Source organism: Erpetoichthys calabaricus, chromosome 1, assembly GCF_900747795.2.
Source record: "Erpetoichthys calabaricus chromosome 1, fErpCal1.3, whole genome shotgun sequence".
NCBI lineage: Eukaryota > Metazoa > Chordata > Cladistia > Polypteriformes > Polypteridae > Erpetoichthys > Erpetoichthys calabaricus.
The window spans coordinates 119,201,310-119,223,115 of record NC_041394.2 but is presented as its reverse complement, the minus strand read 5'-3'; the positions used below and the strand labels follow the sequence as shown (position 1 = coordinate 119,223,115).

General features: G+C 37.7%; 1 protein-coding gene across 9 annotated transcripts in view; it reads right to left on the bottom strand.

Moving 5' to 3' along the window:
* Positions 1–205: 205 nt before the first annotated feature.
* dgki (diacylglycerol kinase, iota) overlaps positions 206–21,806 on the bottom strand; it is a 268,192-nt gene continuing 246,591 nt past the window's right edge. For 8 of the 9 annotated variants that reach the window (XM_028805890.2, XM_051933243.1, XM_028805906.2 and 5 more), the window contains 4 exons: positions 15,169–15,238; positions 12,021–12,061; positions 10,134–10,258; positions 206–2,212 (listed from right to left, as the gene is read on the bottom strand). In XM_028805890.2, the coding sequence (XP_028661723.1) occupies positions 2,200–2,212; positions 10,134–10,258; positions 12,021–12,061; positions 15,169–15,238 (249 nt within the window). In that variant the 3' untranslated portion in view covers positions 206–2,199. Of the gene's footprint in view, positions 2,213–10,112; positions 10,259–12,020; positions 12,062–15,168; positions 15,239–21,806 lie in introns of all 9 variants that reach the window. The other variant, XM_051933240.1, reaches the window with a different exon arrangement.

The window sequence follows — 21,806 nt, the reverse complement described above, 5'->3', positions numbered from 1 at the left end:
GCCTGAACACAAGCTTTGGCCTGATCAACCATGGTTGGGTCACCTGAGCAAGGGTGTCTGATGTTGAATGACCTGAAACACCTCAGATAGCATCAGTGATAATGTGCTCAGGAGAATCAAGAGATATTTGTACATATCATTTTTAATACACATTCATTAATTTTCACATGATATGGGCAAAAAAATAATTGAATCATGAACTGCAGGAATAGGAACACCTTCGGTGTTTAGGCTTTTATTTTCACAGGAATCGGCACCCAGGTCACCATTTGGCCATGCACTGGACACAAGCATTTTGAGTATGTGTCCAAATTACAGAAAATGGAAGCTTTTCAACAGTCCAAACATTCTTGTCACCTACTTTATGTATTCACTGAAACTTACTGTGCATTGAATAAATTAAAAATAAGGATTTCAAGCATATACTTCAAATGTTTCAGTCTCTTCTTTGATTAGAAGGCAAGACAAAAATAATTCCATAAAGTCCAATGCAATTGAAATCCAACAATTGGCACAAGCTAGAAAAACAGAGAGAAAAAAACCAAATGTTTTCCATATTAAGAGTATATAGAATTTAAAGCCCTCAAACTAAAAACCAGAAACAAGTACGTTGTAACCACTTTCACAGAATAAATGCCATCCAACAATAAGCCCATTAATTACGGCTATCCAGCTTTTAAAACATTAATATAATGCAAATATGCAGAAATGTATCCCATTCATATTGCATTGAATATGGCTCAGATGCATTTAACAGAATTCAGTGTGTACAAAACAAATACAACACCATTTGAACAATTATAGTCATCTTCAATATTTTTGTGACCAAATATCAAGGTTTTCACAAAAAAAAATCAACTGTTTCTGCACAACCCTGAGGCATCTTGGAAGATAATTATTTTTTTAAATTTAAGTAATAATAGGAATCTTCATTTAACCACACTTGCATGAATGAAATTGAACCTGGAAAAGCTTGGGAATGTCTTTTTTTTCAAAGTAGACGAGTTATTACTAACAGTTCCTTTGGATATCTGCTAAGTAGCACCAGAGGCTGGAACTCTTGACTGGAGAAATCATTGACTGGAACTGACTATTAGCAGACCACTTAGGTTAAAAATAAAAAATATGCTTTATTAGTCTGTGCTTATCCAGGTACAAGTAATCTGTAAAAGCAATTTGGCCCACTGTGAACATTTGTTACACTAACACCTGACAGAGAAAAATATCTGATGAGAATTTACTGTGAAGAAAGTTACAGTGCATATGCATAAAGGTTTAAGGTGGGATTCACACACATACACACACAGCTTCACACTGAGAGTGACATCAGCTCACCAAGGAAATCCAAAATTTGGTTGCAAAAGGAATAAAAATATGGAAAGACAGACAGATTCTACAGGTCATGTCCCAAGGACTGGAAGGAGTGGGTGTTTATAAAGCACAACCACTGTGAATGACTGTGGCAGAGTGTGTCAGAATGTAGGAGACTGCAACTTTGAAGGTACTAACCTATTTAAAAATAAACATGCTGTACGGAAAACTTCATTTTCACAACAGATGGCGGCTTAATCTTTAATTTACTAGTCATACTGACTAGATCAAATGCGAACATTAAACAAAAAAACACCTTGGATGACAGACCATACATTGCATACTTGATGCCCACAGATATCGATAAGGCAAGCATCAGTTGTTCGCTCATATTCAAAAAAATTCCTACATCTTCATCTGAAACTTTATTCTGGATTTTTTCGATCTGCTTCTGTTAATACTGGAGAGTGCACAGTATGTTCAGCAATGTAATGAGCTAACCTGGAATGGTCAGCCTTGCATAACAGCCTATATTGAACAATAAAGTGTCCCAATTTATAGGCATAAGGTAAGAAACCAGCAGGGGAGATAAAACTCCAGAAGTACACCAGCTGTAATTTCCCCACTTTTGAATTTAAATAAAAAACATAAAGCACAAGTACACATGAAGCACTCTTCACAGCTTTCCACTTCCAGAGAAAGGCAAATAAATTGCCTGTTAAGCCTTAATCCACCAAAGTGCAGGTTTGCAAGGTTCCACATCCATCACTCAACTCTCCTTTTGACTGAAGGGAGCAACAGCAGTCTTCAGCGCTTCATTGGTGACAATCTCGAACTTGCTTTGTTTTCTTGGCAATGTACCAACATCAGTTTCACAAGCCCTGTTCTTTAGAGGTTTGCTCTGTAAACATAAAAGATAAGAAGAATGTAAAGTAGAGTAGAGAGACACATGGTGCATGAAGAAAGAGAAGATGTGGCTTTTGATGAACGTGCATAGCAGCAGCAAGGCCAGTGTGTGGGGTGTGGCAGTAAGGCAGTTCCTCAGGCAACAGCATTCTTTACTGTTGGAAAATATTAATCCAAAAAAATGAGAGATAAGTATGTAAGTAAGAATTAATTAAACATCCAGTGTCTCATATATATATATATATATATATATATATATATATATATATATATATATATATATATATATATATATATATATATATATATATATACTACCTTTAAATATGTGAAAAATATTATCAAATTGAAAGGTTTAAATTTCACATAACACAGCTTGTACCGACACATGAGCGTTCCGAAGCTACAGGCTCAGCGCATAATATTGGCATTTGTGAATTTCATGTTTCATATTGTGTATACAGTATATTGATTTGTCATTTTGTAAAATTATGTTAATTTTTGGAATGTTATGAAAGCGTTACTACGTCTGTTTAATGTCTCTTAAGTTTGCACTGCGAGTGTTTAGTTAAAAAGGGTGAACATGTCATTAAGTTTGCCAATAATTAGTTAATTGTCCAAAAATGTGCACAGTATATAAAAAATAAGCATTTCAGGTTTCGTTCTTTCAGATTTGTGGTAACACATCACACTCTCAAACTATTTGTCTGGTAAGGGTTTGTAAAATTTTGGTAATTTTTTGAATGTTTTTAAGGTATAGGACACATGTAGAATTTCAGTTTAATGTCTCCTAAGTTTACTTAAAATGGTCAGGCGGCACTTTTTAGGAGATTTTGAATCTGCCAGTTTTGGTTAGAATAGCCTCTGGGATGAGTGAAACTATTGATACATTTTGTTTTGCATTTCATTTTGGAATAGCAAAACTCAATAAACATGATTTACGGATGGGCTCAAATAACATCTGTGAATAATTTATATATGCTATTGTTTTTAATATATATATTGTGTTTTTTAAGTTGTGGGACTATTGTATCATGAAGCCTGTATCAAAAGATGTATTGAATGTGAATTAAAGGTATCATTTCATGCCTGGTTAAAATAAAGGGAGGGTGGACTCAAAAATGTGCCTGGCCTCAGGCAAAAATATTTAAAAATTGCCGAGGTTTAAAGGTAGAAAGGCACATGAGATACTCTCTGAGATACTCTTAAGAGTATAATCTATGAAACTGTGAATGAAATATGCATGAGGGGTAAATCTTCTCCTCCCTATATCTATATTACAAACTATATTAAAATACCTAATGGTGGGAAAAAAGACTTTTTGACTTTAGATGTAATATATAACTCTGTGAGGCACTGAAACTGACAATGTGTCTTTTGATCAACCTTGCTTCAAATATAGACTTTGGGTACAAATTAAAAACTTTGGCAAAAAGAGTATGCCCAACTTTTCTAATCTTCCGTCAATATCTACTTTATGCTTGAAAAAGTTATAACTAGTGATGACAAAGACATTGGCAGTACTTCCAGCCTCTATCAATTTATGTCATGGTTTCCCTTTGTAATCACCATAAGTAAGCGTGAGGAGAAACATTTGATGGAATTCATCTTGGCAAATCTGACACTTTATATTAATGAAACCAGCACACTACAGAAACCACTAAGCATTGGTAGACATTTTACATAAGAATGTTGAAAATAGCACTAAATGTAATTTTATTTACTACAATAAAAAATTATGTTACTGTTCATTCTTGGGGTGCATCCACGATGATGTAGAGAAGTTAAATGTTGTGACATGATGAAGGACAGGACATGCTGCTAGTATTGTGCTCTGTTTGTCAGATGCTTTGGTCTCAGGCCCTTGCACTGTAACATTAGAAAAGTCAGGTTGATATTTCATGGCAGAGAAATACTTGGCAGAAGACAAGCTGCTTTCAGTTCCTGTGACACCTGATCCTATTGCTTATTCACAGTTTCATTTACATTATTCCACCTATCTATCTATTGTAGCAAAAGATAACTTTTAAAATTTGTTACTAGACCTTACACTGAACTCAGATCTAACATTGTTTAGGATAAATGTGACCATGTATAAAAAGTGTAGGCATTTCTACAAGATGTGACCAAAATTAAGAAAATATCCTTAAATGAAAATCAGCAATGTGCACCTTAATCATGTCAGAATTGTTTGATCTGTAATTTTAAACTGTGGAGTAGAGGGGGAAATCAAGAAAAATGTGTGTTTGTCCCAAACATTATGGAGGGCATTGTATTATATTTATATATGTACACACTACTTGATTGCCAGTGCGTCAAACAATTGGCCACATTAACATTGTAATATATTCAAGTCTGAATTTCAAAATTCTTTTATAATGCTTCAGATTTTTTAATTTCTTAAACAAGGAAGGAATGGTTTTATTTTTAAATTTTGCTTAGGCTTACTTTTAAATACTGACATTAGTACCACATTACCACTTACAACTTTGGCTTGAGTTAAAATGGAGACTGTCCTTAATCAGTTCATGCTTCCTACTCTCTGTTTCATAGAACACTTACATTCACAATCTTTTACAGAATTTAGACCCAAGTTACTTAACCAAGTTATCAAAGGTTTCTTTCTTTTTATTAATTCAGGTGTGTATCTAGTTGTTATAATATTTATTTGTTTATTGAGGCTCTCTAAAAAAGGAAAATGTCCCCCTTGGACAAATAAAGTACCATCTATCTATCTATCTATCTATCTATCTATCTATCTATCTATCTATCTATCTATCTATCTATCTATCTATCTATCTGTCTGTCTGTCTGTCTGTCTGTCTGTCTGTCTGTCTGTCTGTCTGTCTGTCTGTCTGTCTGTCTGTCTGTCTGTCTGTCTAGGTCCTGGATGTTTTATTTTTCTTTTCTCCAAAACACCAAGTCAGTTTCTGCTCTTCCACTATTTACAATTCAGATCATGTGACATGGTCATTCATCTTACTTTCTGACCCTGACTTAAGGCTAATTTACCTGACAATGATGTGTCCTTCAAGATATCCTGTATAATGGTGGTTCATTCCTCCTCCTTCTCTATCATAGATTATCATATTCCATCACATATTCATCATATGCCATCTACTTTCACACTTTGATATTGTTAAGTGACACACAGACTACATTCCATTTATTTACTGGTTTCATTTTCCCCATGCTGCTTATTTCATTACAGGACAGGAAAGGCAGATACTATCCTGGCACTAAGTGTTCTCCCTCACACAGGGTAAATTTAAAACTACCAATTAACCCAACATCCACATATTTGGAATCTGAGGGAAAAGTGGAGCACCTGGTTAAAATCCAGACAAACACGACAAATGTGCAAACTCTGCAGAGACAGCCGCTCAGCTCCTGAGGTTGTAAGTCGGATGCGCTGAACACTGCATAACCACGCTGCCCTCTATAAAACTGAATTAGAAGATGTATATCCACTTTAATTGCAACAAGATATAAAGAAACTAGACAAAGAGCCCGTTTCGACAACATAAGATGAAACGGGCACTAGTTTGTGTCAGCAGTGCATGAAAAACAAATGATAAGTAACAAAGAAGTTGTTTTGTAATGATTGTAGTCCGCTTTACTCATTACTGTACAGGCTTGTACTGTTAGTTGATGAATTTTCCAGGCCTATAGTATAATATTGAATGATGAATGTTCCAGTACAATATGGAATAGTAATACTGTAAGTATAAGCACCACAAACCTGATATAAGTGTATTGAATGAATGCGTAATTGAATCAGAATGGGTAATTAGGCCTCGAGCTATAGTCGAAATCGCCTTTCAGGCCTCTAGAGCTTTAATCGAAGTCGCCTTTCTCTTTGAATTTTTGCGGCCATAAATCCGCCGCCTGCCATGATGTTGGGGTTGGATGTCGGTCTCGTAAGGTTTTTCAGGCAGCTGCACAGAAGGCGACTGCGCATTCAGCTTCGGACGTGCACAGAAGGCGACTGCGCATTCGGCTTCGGACGGACGTGAGTGAGTGAGGAGGCAGGCGAATTATGTAATAAGATTATAGACTTCCTGAAGAATATGCTTTAAGAATGAATTAGCTGTTTTATATTTTACTTATCTTTTGTTGGTTATTCTGTTTTATTATCGAATCTTTAACTGTTACCTTACTTTTTAGTTTACCCTCAAGCATAAAAACTAACTTCAAGTGACAAACAGCCCACCAAAAATGTACTTTGTTATTATACATTTGGAAGATTTTGAGTGGCAGTTTTGTATGTTCTTCCAGTGTCTGTGTGAGGTTCTTCTTCAGGTGCTCCAGTTTTCCTCCCACATCTCCAAAGACAAGTGTATTTGGTAAACTGGAGACTCCTAATGAAGTGAGAGAATGTGGCACAAATTCAGTGAACACAGATATACATCATTTCAGTAATCCATCCATCCATCCATCCATTGTCTCCCGCTTATCCGAGGTCGGGTCGCGGGGGCAGCAGCTTGAGCAGAGATGCCCAGACTTCCCTCTCCCCGGCCACTTCTTCTAGCTCTTCCGGGAGAATCCCAAGGCGTTCCCAGGCCAGTCGAGAGACATAGTCCCTCCAGCGTGTCCTGGGTCTTCCCCGGGGCCTCCTCCCGGTTGGACGTGCCCGGAACACCTCACCAGGGAGGCGTCCAGGAGGCATCCTGATCAGATGCCCGAGCCACCTCATCTGACTCCTCTCGATGCGGAGGAGCAGCGGCTCTACTCTGAGCCCCTCCCGGATGACTGAGCTTCTCACCCTATCTTTAAGGGAAAGCCCAGACACCCTGCGGAGGAAACTCATTTCAGCCGCTTGTATTTGCGATCTTGTTCTTTCGGTCACTACCCATAGCTCATGACCATAGGTGAGGGTAGGAACATAGATCGACTGGTAAATTGAGAGCTTCGCCTTGTGGCTCAGCTCCTTTTTCACCACGACAGACCGATGCAATGCCCGCATTACTGCGGATGCCGCACCGATCCGCCTGTCGATCTCACGCTCCATTCTTCCCTCACTTGTGAACAAGACCCCGAGATACTTGAACTCCTCCACTTGGGGCAGGATCTCGCTACCAACCCTGAGAGGGCACTCCACCCTTTTCCGGCTGAGGACCATGGTCTCGGATTTGGAGGTGCTGATTCTCATCCCAGCCGCTTCACACTCAATCATCCAAAAATGTTTCCATGTGTATATAAAGCCAAAAGCATTTTAATTTTGGTTCTCAAAGGTTCATGATAGCATATCAAACTCTCAAACTACCGGCCCGGTTAGGTTTACAAAGACATTCTAAAAAAGTCTGTTATTGAATGTTGGGAAAGGTAATCCACACATGGGAAAAATAAAGACATTGACCAAATGACAAACTTTATGAATTTTCTGTAAAGAGAACAGTAAAAATGAATTTGTTTAATGAGTTTATACCTGGAGAGCACCCCATAAGATGCAAGATCATTGTGACATACTGTATTTATAAAATTCTACTTGAAAGAACAAAAGAGTTCTTGGGCAATGTACTTGGGACAAATGAGTCAAGTACACGAGCACCGTGCATTTTATACAGTTCTATCCTGTGGGATTCAGATGGGTTAGGGGTGTAGGACAACTGCAAATGTGAAAATTCACAAATACATTTTTTGTCCATGATTTCTGTATTGCACTAAATATGATGCAAAACCTAATGAGAAAAGAATGATCACTGTGCAAGCAAATCATGTGTGTGGGCAGGCTGCCAAGACACATGGCATCTCCCAGATAAACTGCGTAGCTTACCAGTTCTTTAATGAACTATAACTTTCAACAAAATGTAACTTATCATAATGGTTTTGTGTATATATTTATGGTAGTAAGTGACAAAAATGATTACTGTTACAGATACAAAAAAATAAAGCACAAAATGATAAACGATAAACACTTGTGACACTCACAGTCCAGTTTCACAGATGCAGATGATGGTGGAGTATTTATGAAATGAAATCGCCTGTGAACAAGCTCCTGAATATTATGTAAAATTTTATCCTGGTGTGTTGCTGATATAAGTGAAGATTTGTAGAAGTTGGAATGGCTCTGCAGATAAAGACATTTTCTAACACAGATGACATCGCATGAACAAGTGGGCAGAAGACAACATAAATCCAGTAGAAACTGTAATCCAATGGGTGTAATTGTAATCTAATAGTGCAGTGAAGCGCTGAAACAAAACATCACAGATTGCAATCCTAATGGCTTCTTATGGCTCACTTTCAAAACCATCGAAGCTGCCCAATGGCGCAGTACTCCCATGGTTTCAGAGATCTGCGGTTCATTGCAGTCCATTTAAGTAGCAGTACAGTGTGTTATGTGATTTTCCACAATAGGTTGCAAAACTTTGCATTTAATTCTTGATGACAAATCTGCAAATAGGCTGATCTGTGGATCATGAATACACGTATCACAAGAGTTGACCTACTGTACATAGTGTATTGTGTACAGCTGATTGTGTTCGATGCAGTCCGGTATGAAAATAAGTAATGACTTGACTATATACATCTGCTAATAAAATGAAAACCTAAACAAGCATTGCAATCACACTGGATCAAAGAAAGAGAAATGTTTAGTATAAATTGAAACAATCAGATACAAACTTTACTTACTCATTGTAATCATCTTGTACCTTATATGCCATTTACAGGATTCAGTGTCTTCCTAATGTTTACTGCCATTCTGTTCCATTTTCAGCTCAGCAATTATAACTTACATGGCAGGTGCCTTAACTCAAGGTGATGTACAGTATCAGCATCCATATATTTTCACAGATGGGATACAAATAAATTGAATGTCTTACTCAGAATCACACCAAGAGGTGGGAACTGAACTAGATACTTAGCACTTTAAAATGAATTTCCCAAACCACTCTTCATTACTAAGTTTCTCAGTTAAGTGTGGTAATTTGTATGATGTGAAATGGCTAGAGGTGGGCTAAAGGTTTGGTAAATGCAGACTTTGTGGAAAGGCCTGTGAAAATAAAGTTTCTTACCATTTTTCTGTTTTTATTTAATGTCATGTAGATTTTCCATCCATCCATCCATTTTCCAACCCGCTGAATCCGAACACAGGGTCACGGGGGTCTGCTGGAGCCAATCCCAGCCAACACAGGGCACAAGGCAGGGAACCAATCCCGGGCAGGGTGCCAACCCACCGCAGGTCACACACAAACACACCCACACACCAAGCACACACTAGGGCCAATTTAGAATCGCCAATCCACCTAACCTGCATGTCTTTGGACTGTGGGAGGAAACCGGAGCGCCCGGAGGAAACCCACGCAGACACGGGGAGAACATGCAAACTCCATGCAGGGAGGACCTGGGAATCGAACCCAGGTCCCCAGATGTCCCAACTGCAAGGCAGCAGCGCTACCCACTGCGCCACCGTGCCGCCCTCATGTAGATTGTCCTCTTTTTAAATTAAAGCCTCAATATTATCACATTGTGTGATTATTAAAAAATACAGTTTTGAGATTAAAGAACATGTTTAAAAGCAGTCAGTCCTGTAAATAATCCGCTGTTACCATACACATGCGGCCTCACATAGCACTCACTAGCATAGCCCTTTGCCAACCTGCTTATTTACTTTGTCTGTCTTACTCTCTCTGTGGTGGTTTCAGGTTAGGAGCCTTAACCAGTATCCCACACTGCAGGAGTGATTAAAAATGTTGAATGCTCAGTGGCAGACCCAGCAAAAAATTACTTTTTTCATGTGCAGAGTGTAATAAACACTGGAAATGCCCTATCATTGGTTATGAGGATTAAACAGCGTGTGTGTGAAGAATGTTTACAACCAAATAATTGCGCAAGTATTGTCCAGTGGGGGTACAGTATGTGTAATAAGCAGAAGCAATGCAAAGTATTACTTGTTAAGTTTTTAAACTTACTCCGAGCTGGATTCCACCATGATGTCAGGCATTCCTGAGTTAGCTTCAGCCTGTTTCCCCAATAACTGATTCTCTAAAATGAAAACCTCATCCTGAGATATTTCTGTTACAAAGTGGAGGTGCTCCTGAAATGAATTTAAAAAAATCAGTACAAATTTGTGACCAATTGCCCACATCAAAACATAAATTACTGCTGTAAATCTAGTTAAAACAAATGAAAAATTAACTAAATACAAACTGGAATGATTAGTTTTATTATAGTGTTCTTTATTTAAAATGAAAGAACATGTGCCATAAGATGTGTACTCACTGGGAGCTTTTCTTATCATTTACACCACAGTTTCCAATGTATGAATCTATTTTGATAACACTTTAGTTTAGGTACTATAAATATGCATCTATTACTCATTTATTTTTATGTAACAAGACCTTAACAATGGCTTCTTTTGGTCTTCATAACACTTATAAAATATCAGTAGATGGGTTATTTATCTCGTTGCAATGTGGCATATTGACATGATGGTAAAATGACTTGTTAATCTGAAGGATTAACAAGTTTTATACTAAATATAAAATATCAAGATAAATGTGTCTCAGTTAAGCCACCTCAGACCACTCCAAAGTGATGTTTTACTAATAGGTCACATTACAGAGATGAAGAAACACTTTACTGATGCTTTATAAGTGTAATGAAAACCTGAAGAGGTGTAGGATTAGGTCTTGTTACATAAGAATAAATGAGAAATACAGTAGATGCATTTTTGTAGTACCTAAGCTAAAGTGTTACCTCTCATTTTATTGAAGATTGTACCTACAGTAGTGGTTGTCAGGTTTAGCCTTGTTGGTGCAGGTTTTTGTTCCACCCAGTTTCAAAATCAGTGATTCATTTTCCCTCCTATTAATCTCATTCTTTGATTAGCTTGTCCTTTTTTTCATTCTCTTACTCAGCATTCACAAAAGCACAATATTACCAGAGTTACTTATTTCTATTTTTGTTATTGTTTTAATATCTCTTTTAGTCATTTTTTAGTATCCAGCTTTTTCTGTGTGGCCTGGTCTCTTAATTATATCTAGACAATGACAAAGGCAAACAGGGTAGACAACAGTGCAAAATGACACTGAATGTCACTGAAAAACAACAGCCCAAATAACCAGAACACCAGGAAAAGTGAAATAAGGGTGAAGAAAATCTTAAAAAAACAATACATTTTCACTTAGTAGTACACACAAATGCCTTCTATATTTTAATAATATTTAGCAAACCCAGCTTTGTAATCTCTGAATTCACAACTAAACAGAAAATGACAAATAGAGCTGCTTCATTAATTAAGGGAGGAGTTAGTTTGGATGAAAATCTGCAGCCACACTGGGTCTCCAACTTGAGAACAACTGATCTACAGGGGGAGGTAACAAATTTAAGAGAAGAGACACTAAAGAGCTATACAGGAAAAAATCAAAATATAATACATTTATTTTCATGAGGATTTTCAAAATGAGTACCAGATACACAGAAATTGTATTGTACTTTTGACCTTATAGTATTCCAATGAGTATAAGGATATTTTTTATTTATATGGGACAATCTTTCATCACAGAAATTTAAGCAGAGATAAGCAGTGAACCCCTCACTTGTCACATAATGCACTGTACATTTTAAGACAATGTCCAGCAATTAAAATGTTCTTTTTGGTGCAGCACCACAACTACATCTTTTGTATATTGTTTGTTATATTTTAAATGTAGACATCCTTATAGACCGGAGTAAGGAGTATATCAAGGAAGCTGACTTCAGTTTTCTGTTAAGTATCTTAATATAATTATATTCATTAAGATATGTAACCTGAGGAATGACAATATTATAATTATCTAAAATAATACAGAACATACCTGAGCTCTGTTTATGAGATAGAAGCGATCAGTAGATGTAACTGAAGAGAAATTCAAAATAAACAATATTAGCTTAGTTAAACAAAGCAATGAACTTTCAAAAGAAAATGTATGCTATTTATATATTAATATACTGTATATATAAATATTATACTAATATTCAATATGTGTATATATATATATATATATATATATATATATATATATATATATATATATATATATATATATACACACACACACATTTTTAAAACACATTTCAATTCTGATTGATCACTAGTATTGTGAACTCGGCCTGGTTGTCTCAATAATCCTTAGAGCTATGTTTCCTGGAGATATGTTCTCCTGATAGAATTGACCTGAAAAACTAGTCTAAGACAAAGAACAAACCATTATCATTTTACATTAATGATTTTTTAAAATTAAATCTAACTTGGATCTGGAATATCAGGCCACACTTCTGGTGCTGTTAAGTGGTGTTCACCAGACAGTTTCTTGTGGACAACTGACTCAAGTATGGGCACAGAAAAGGTGTTTTCTAGGTACTGAGGGGTCACACTTGTGAGCCTCCTTGGAAAAACCTGTTCTGGAGTCATTGAATAGAGACTGCATCTGACAAGTGAACCTCCTGTTTATAAAGGCACATGTGATTTCCATCCTGGTTATAACACACTTCACTAACTCTTAGTTCTTTCACAGAAATATGAAGGTTCAGGGGAAGGTCAGGGGGAGGTTGCCAGTCCTGTTTAAACATTTGTGGCCTTGGAAAAAACTTGTATCCTGTGGTAAGTTGTGAACGGTGCTAGAAGAATATGAGATTGTAGGGCCACTGACACATGCCATTCAGTCCCTGTATTTGGTACATGAGTGGTATGTTCAAATACTTGGTACTAATTCAAGATTACTGCATGTTGGCATTGAAACCTGCCAGGAGTGCATCTTGTCTCTTCTCCTACTTTTGATTTTCAAGGGAAAGCTAAAAAGGTGTAGTCAAAGTTTGGAAGGTACCCAGTTTTTGAACCCAAGTGTTGCATTTTGTCTGTTTGCAGATGATGTTGTCTTCTTGGGCTTATCAAACTGTAAATGTTGGTGTACAGCAGAAATGTTGACAGATGAATGTGATGTACAGTAGTTGGGATATGAATCAGCACCATTAAATCTGAGGCCATGGTCCCTTTCCAGAAAAGAAGGGGGTATTCCCTGCAGGTATGTGGTGAATATCTGCCCAAAATGGAGAAATTTGGGTACCTTGGGGTCTTGTTCTTGAATAAGGGTAGAAGTGATTAAGAGGTTACAGATGAACTGGTGGTGCACCAGCAGCAGTTTTACTAACTTTAAAAGACTATGGTGGTGAACCAAGGACTAAACCTGCCGACAAAGTTGTCAGTTTATCTATGGCCATGAACTCTGTGTAGTGATTGTAAGAATGATACTTTCAGTGCTGGTGACTGAAATGATGTTGCTGCACAGAGTTGCTTGGTTCACTCTCCATAATAGGATGCATAGCTCAGCAATATGAGAGGATCACAGAGGATCCATTTAGAGAAGCAGATCATCATCTGTCTCTACAGATGGGTAGTAGCTAAGTTGAGATGGACATGTAGTTAGAAAGCTTCCTGGGTGCTTCACACAGGAGATGAACAAGGTATAGCTCACAAGAAGGATACCAATGGGCATAGCCAGAGCATGCTGGAGGGATTATATCTCTCACTTGTGCTGGGAATGCCTAAATATTCCTAAGAAAGGTATAGAAAAATCTGCTGGTGATAGGCAGGTCTGGTCAGCTAAGCTCATTATTTTGCTACTGAGGTGCTCAGTTTATAAGAGTGATGATAATAATGATTGAATCCCAAAGTTGTCAGTATTTCAAGTATAATCTTATTAGAGTTATTAGTATTGCTCTTTCTTTTTCTAGGTTATCTCATTCTTTTCCCGACTTAATCAACTTTAGTGTGGAGGGAGCCAGCAAATGGCACTCACCCTCATAGGGGACCAATTTATAGTCTTCATTTAATCTAACACATCTTTTGAGATGTGGGAAGCAAAAAACAGCACCAAACGAAAGGTGAATGCGTACAACAAGAGAAGGTGGAAACTTCATTGGTGAATTGAAATTACAACCCAGGTCTCTGTATGTTATCATATTATAAAAAAAAAAAATACAATTCCTAGGGTATAAAACACAAATATAGAGGGGAATCACCGAATTTTGAATTATTTGAGAATGTTAATGTGGTACAGAACATTTCCAAATATGAGCATTGAAGTAGCCATAGCTGTTGAACTACGTTTTCCATTTTATGTCACTAACCAGGATAAATCATAACGCCTGACATGTGGAGCTAATGCCACTCTTTTGTCTAAGTTTTGTGCAGACTATATTCATCTATAATAAGGTTTACAGACTGATCAGTTCAGAATGTACTGCTAAGCAATGTCATGGCATCAAGCGACTTCTTATGATGAAGTATGGGTTTGTGCATATGACACCTTTTTTGCATAGCTTACCCATCTTTTAAGAAATAAACTAATTCAGTGACTGGGTTAGTATTGCTTTTAGGTACAAGATGAACTGAATAATCTCCATTCATTTTTAAACTTTGTTGTGCTCACAGAGAATATCTGCATTTGCCAGCATACTTTCTTTTGATGAGTTTGTATATGGTTTGGATCCTTTGAATGACTAACATTTTCAAACCACTCAGCAGAGTTTATAGTATGATCACACTGATGTGCCCTGTGCTAACCACGCTTGACAAAAATAATGTTATGTTTTGTTCCTAGTTTACCATTTAATAGTCACATGAAAATACTGGGCAGCATAGTGGCACAGTCGTTAGTGTTGTTTTCCTCATAGCCCAAGATACCCGGTTTTAATTTGTGACCTCCTTCTGTCTGCATGGGCTTTTTCTAACTACTACAACTGCCATTCCATATTATATATTAATTGTCAACTCTAAATTTACCCAGTATGTACAGTATGAGTGTTGCTTGTGATGGAATGACACCCTATCTGCCTTACGCAGGAAGGGGATAAATATTTTTGTACTATGCAACCCTGGAATGGAATAAGACATTTCAGAAAAAAAATGATAAATGCACAGTTTTATAAAACCATAAATAAAAAGCAGGGTCAGTATGAACTTACAGTCTACAAAACACCAGTCTGTTGAAAGCCTTTGTGATGGGCAGAGTCTGAGCTGGGATCCATTCCCAAACTAATAGGAGAGAGTAAAAAACAAAAAAAAAATATTTAACCTAAAGGACTGTTCATTCAGACCCCCATGACCCTGTAGTTAGGATATAGCGGGTTGGATAATGGATGGATGGATGGACTGTTCATTCAAGTCTAGACTCAATGGGTGACCATTACCAAGTTATCTAGGCAATGGGCTCTAACTGCGAAATATATATATCTTAAGAAAATTAAGGGAACACTTAATCATCACAGTCTAACACCAAGTCAGTTAAGCTTCAGGAATATCGATCGTCCAGTTAGGAAGCACAAGTGATTTTGAATAAACTTCACCTGCTTTAGCGCAAATGAAAGTGGCAATAGGTGCAATGGAGAGGCAATAGCAAGACACCCCCCAAAAAGGGAATAGTTTTTGCAGGTAATGGTGACAGACATGTGCTGGACAGGGCAGTAGGAGGGCATCAACCCAGGAGTAGGACTGATATCTGCTCCTTTGTATAAGGATGAACAGGAAGAGCACTGCCTTTACCCTACAAAAGGAACTTCATCTGGCTACTGGTGTAGATATTTGTGACCAAGCTGTCAGAAAAAGACTCCATGAAGGTGGCATGGGGGCCCGACCACTAGTGGGACCTGTGGTCACAGCCCATCATTGTCCAGCTGAATTGGCATTTGCCAGAGAATATCACAGTTGACAGCTCCACCATTGGTGCTCTGTTCTCTTCATAGATGAGAACAGGTTCACATTGATGATTGAAGAAAATCCGAGCACATTTCTCCAGTTTTGATGTCACTACACTGGTTACCTGTGTCATTCAGGATTGACTTTAAAATTCTGCTTATGGTTTATAAAGCCTTAAATAATCTCGCTCCATCTTATATATCGGAATGTCTGACATCTTATATTCCAAACCGTAACCTCAGATCCTCAAATGAGTGTCTCCTTAGAATTCCAAGAGCAAAACTTAAAAGAAGTGGTGAGGCGGCCTTCTGCTGTTATGCACCTAAAATGTGGAATAGCCTGCCAATAGGAATTCGCCAGGCTAATACAGTGGAGCACTTTAAAAAACTGCTGAAAACACATTATTTTAACATGGCCTTCTCATTACTTCACTGTAATTTAAATCCTGATACTCTGTATATCCAATTAATTATAATAACTATTCATGGTGGCTCTAAAATCTGTACTAACCCCTACTCTCTTCTATTTCCTTTTCCGGTGTCCTTTTGGTGGTGGCTTGTGCCACCACCATCTATTCAAAGCACCGTGATGTTCCAACAGTGATGGATTAAAAGCCAGAAGTCTGCATGACCATCATCATCAAGTCCTTCCGTGAGAACCCTAATTACCAAGAGGACTATTTCATTTATGTTAGGTAGAATGCCCAGAGGGGACTGGGCGGTCTCGTGGCCTGGAACCCCTGCAGATTTTATTTTTTTCTCCAGCCGTCTGGAGTTTTTTTTCGTTTTTTCTGTCCCCCCTGGCCATCGGACCTTACTCTTTTTTTTATGTTAACTAATGTTGTCTTATTTTAATTTCTTATTTTGTTTTTTATTTTTCTTTTCTTCATTATGTAAAGCACTTTGAGCTACTTTTTGTATGAAAATGTGCTATATAAATAAATGTTGTTGTTGTTGATGACATTCTGTAGTAGATTTATTTTGATGTTCAGGAACATTGTCCTGCTGCATCACCCAGCCTCTACTGTGCTTCAGCTGCTGGATACCCACTCTGCCATTATCCTGTAGGATACCTTGATAAACTTGAGAAAAGCAGCCCTAAATCATGATCATTCCTCCACAATACTTCACCGCTGGAACAATGTTTTCATGTTGGCATGCGTTCTCCTTTTTATGCCTTACACACTGCTGCATATTCTTCCTGAACAGTTCAACCTTAATTTCATCAGCCCACAAAATATTCCCCCAACGGCATTGTGGGGTGTCAAGCTGCTTTTTGACAATCTTCAGGTGTGGAGAAATGCTTTTTTTTGGAGAACAGTGGCTTCCTCCTTGGTGCCCTGCCTGGGGCACCATGCCTGTTCAATGTTTTGTGTAAAGCAGACTCATGAGAAGAGATGTTAACCTGTTCCAAGTCTTCAGCTGTTACTCTTCTTTTTTTTCTCATTGAGCATTCTACAATGTGCTTTTAGAGTCACCTTGGCAGGCACCACCTTCTAGGGAAAGCAGCCATAGAACTAAATCATCTCCATTTATACAGTTTGTTGACCTGTGGACTTACAAATATATACATTCTCTGAAGTTATTTTAAATCAGCAATTCTTGCTGGTAGATAATCTGAAATGTCTTTTTTGCCAGGTATGCTTCGCATAATACCCTTTTTTACCTTTTCACATCAAAACCTTTTTTATCAAGATACCATTAAATTGATTTATAAAATACATCTAAGACATTACTAGTGTTTCTCGTAATGTTTATTACTGCTTGAAATGACTAATTTTTAATTTACTATTTTACATCTGAGTCATCCCCTTCTTTTTCTGTCCCAGTTAAATCCAGTTTGCCCTCTTCTCTCAATACAATAACATGCACCTTTGTATGAAATCTTCAGTTTTTGGCAAACTGTCTAATGGAATAACCTTTATTTTGCAAAAAAAAAAAAAAAACCAAACAAACAGCATTTGACTGACATTTTTCTTGAGAAAGCTCTTTTATTTTGGCTATTTTGGAACCCAGAGCTTAACTTTAGGAATGCCTGTACTTTGCAATCAACATCAGTGGTGCTCTGTAATTACAAAGGTTTTCTAATAATCAGTTACCATTCAAATAGGACTAATTAAGCATAAGGAAGTTTATCATTAGGACACTGAAGGAACTGCTGAAAATGAGGCTTTTCAGTTATATGTGAATAACAAATTAAAATTCAGTCATTTCAAGCACTGATAACTAGGGCTGCAATTCGATGAAAAAAGTAATCTTAATTAATTGCATACATACACTTTTTAATCAAAATTAACTTAATCAAAATTTTATGTGGCATCCTTCAAGGATATTCATATTTTTCTACAGAGCATAAATAACGTAGTGATTACTTCTTAATAGAAAACAATTTTTATAACCACTTGCTTAGGCATGTTAATTTTTTCTGTTAGTTCATTGATAGTTTTGAGTAACAGAAACAACTGAATAAACAGTGAAACACTAATCAATCAACAGCTAAAAGTAAGCTTTTTTATTTTAAATTTTAAGCCACATCACAATGCAATTTAGTCCAACAATTTGATTATGTCAATAGTAGTGTCTTTAAAATGATATGAAGATAAATAAATAAGACATTATTGATTTTCTGATTATTTATTAAGCCAAATTGCTTAAGCACACCAGTTTATTCAAACTGGTCAGATGCTCTTTTTTTATTAACTACAGATGTAGAAAGTAAATATTCAAAATGCTCAGTAGTGGTCAGGGATGGTAAACATTTTGCAGCTAACTCAGCTAGGACTTGGTATTTTACCTCTTGTAACTTCCACTACTGTAATGAATTTAAGTCAATGTCAATTTTTTAGTCAACTCTATTGCTCAACAAATGTTTTTGTGGACGAGGAGCAAGGTTTGCTGTGTTTCCCAGTGTAGTCTCAGGAACATAGTGGAGAAACCAGGAGCTGGGCCATTACATGAGGAGAGCTGGATGGGGCCATAGAAGGGCATCAATCCAGCAATACCCTCCAAGAGGGTGGCATGAGGGACCAACGTCCTCTAGTGGGACCTGTGTTCTCAGCCCAACATCGTGCAGCTTGTTTGGCATTCGCCAAGAATACCACAATTGGCAGCCCCACCATTGGAAACCAATTCTCTTCATTGATGAGCAGGTTCACACTGAGCACATGTGAAAGACATGAAAGTGTCTGAAGGTGCTGTGGTAAACATTATGCAGCCTGAAACATCATCCAGCATGACTGGTTTGGCGGTGAGTCAGTTATGGTCTGGGGAAGCAAATCTTGTAGGGTCACAGAGACCTCCACGTTAGGCTATGGTACTCTGAATGCTGTTAGGTACCAGGATGAAATCCTAAGAGGCATTGTCAGATCTTACACTGGTGCAGTGGGCCCTGAGCTCCTCCTGGCGCAGGCATCATGTGGCCAAAATGTGTAGGCAGTTCCTTAATAATGAAGGAATTGATGCCATTGACTGACTGGTCTGTACGTTCTTCAGACCAGAATCCAATTGAGAACCTCTGGGACATTATGTATGGGTGCATCTGACACCACCAAGTTGCGCCACAGACTGTCTAGGAACTCATGGATGTCCTGATCCAGGTTTGAAAGGAGATCTCCCAGGACACCATCCACCGTCTCATCAGGAGCATGCCCAGACATTGTCAGGAGAGACAAAAACGTAAATGTACTTCTACACTCCTTTTATTCCATTCATTGTAAGAGACAGACTAACAGTATACCTGATTTTCAGCTACACTGTATCAGGTTGTGTCCAGCTAAATACAAGGCGTTATTTTATAAAGCGATTATGGATGTGATTATAATTTCAGAAAGGAAAACAAGACTGTAGTAAGATGTAATGTCCTTTTACCTTTTTAATTGCCCTATATGTCAGACACAACACACTGAATTCATCACAATAAAAGCCTACCTTTGCTGTTTTATTTATTGTGCGACTAGGGCTCTTGTAATAATGCCTGTCAGTAAAGCAAATTCACCGAACCTGAAACTGTCAGCACAGAAAGCTTTTATGTCATAGTGCTATCACTCTGCTGTCAGGCAGCATTAAAAATGCACAGTTAAAAAAATGCTGCTGCTGTTTCTGTATTTTTTTTTACTTCTCATTTCATGCTTCTGTAGGTGACTGAAAAACTGTGAGTTTACACTGGAATGTGGGTTTCAAGGATTCTACTTCAGTCTTTAGCAATGACTCACTGTGTGACCCTGAGGCAGTTGCCTAATCCACCTCTGCTCCAACTATAGAAATATGAAATGAGTTGCATTAATTCAATCAATTTTATTTAATTTTGAACCTCTTGTAAGAATAAAAGTAACACTTTAGTCATAGTTTGAATTCATGAAGTAATACTTCTATGCCCACATATCTTATCTATATAAAAAAAATTCTTTTCGTGTTTGAAACGGAAATGACGTATGACCACGGGTAATGGAAATTACGTATGACCACGGAACATATTATAATATAGGAACTTATTATTTGTGTGAGAGTTATTTTACTGATATTGAAAAGAAGAAAAAAGACTGTTTAAATAAGGAACTGGGAAGGTGAATGTAAAGAAGAAGCCAGCGGTAAGGCAAGTGAGACTCCGTAATAAGGACAATTGGGTGCATGGAGAAGGAGTGCCGGCTAACCTCAAAGGACCTTCGGAGCACACGGCTTTACTTTGCTTTTATGGTGCGGGCGTCGGCCATGGACGGACACTGACGCCAAGACACCCGGGTGAGACGGACTTCTTCCTTCAACAAAGGAATCGTCGCCAGGCCAGTGAGATTGCTTCTTTTACATTTAAATTCAGTATACGAGTCAGCGGAACGTACAGTATCTGACTTGATCACTGGATTCATTGCAGATTTCCCAGGCTGTGTGAATTTAGACTTTAAAACAAGAACAAGCTGTTTGTAAATAGGGTAATTTTCCATTTCTTTTCCTTGCTTGCTTGCTTTCTTTGCTGTTTCGCCGTTTTCTGGGGAGTATATTATAGAGTGTTTAAGGGGGTGGCATATTAATTAGGGTTTGTGTAGTTATTATAGATTTGACAAGGATTTAAAGGATGTTTATTGTTTTGTTTGATTTATAATATATTCTTTTTTGATTGTTTAAAGAATTGTTGGGGTGATTATTTCCTTTGTATAAATTCATAAAAGACAACTCCAGATGAGGATATCAAATTGGGGCTAAGGTTCGGTTGAGTTCCGTACTTAATAGAATTAATTTTCCTAAGAGTAGGAGATTTTTGTGTGTGCTGGGCTCCTCATTCAACTTAAGAGGAACGCGCTGCACCTTGATATTAAAAGAGATGAAAAAAACAGCTTTGCGTCTTTCTACTTTTTAACTGCGCCGAGCTGTAAATACTGTGAAGACGAGATCGCCTTCAGCGGCGAGGGGTCGTAAGAACAAAGTGGACGCTGGGAGGTGAAGAATGTCGGGCTTTTCCTCCAGGTCAACAGCTTCGCAGTTTCGGGCATCGTCCTCTCTTCTCGCACTGTTTGTCACACTTCAAGTGCCCCATCGGCTCCTGGGACCAGTGGAAATCTTTCCGAATAAGTGTAATTGGCGCTATCGAAGTGGGACTCTCTTGGTAAATTGCAGTGCACGGCTACTTACTGTCCCTTAAGATAAATGCGGGTCACTAAAACCCCGCAACATTCAAGGTGGTTTTTGTGATGAATTCTTTTAAGAAAATGGAGGATCTAAAAAGATGTACCGACCTCTTCATGTTAAGTATTAGGCTTGGGAATTGTTTGGACCTTATGCCCGTTAAGCACGAAAAGGCAGTGTCCACATTTCTCAGAATAATTTTTCGCTTAAATCACAGGCACATAGTGCAAGGTTGTCAAGCAGGTAGTTTGCCCGAAACCACTACAGTAGTACTCAATGTATCTTTACTTTGT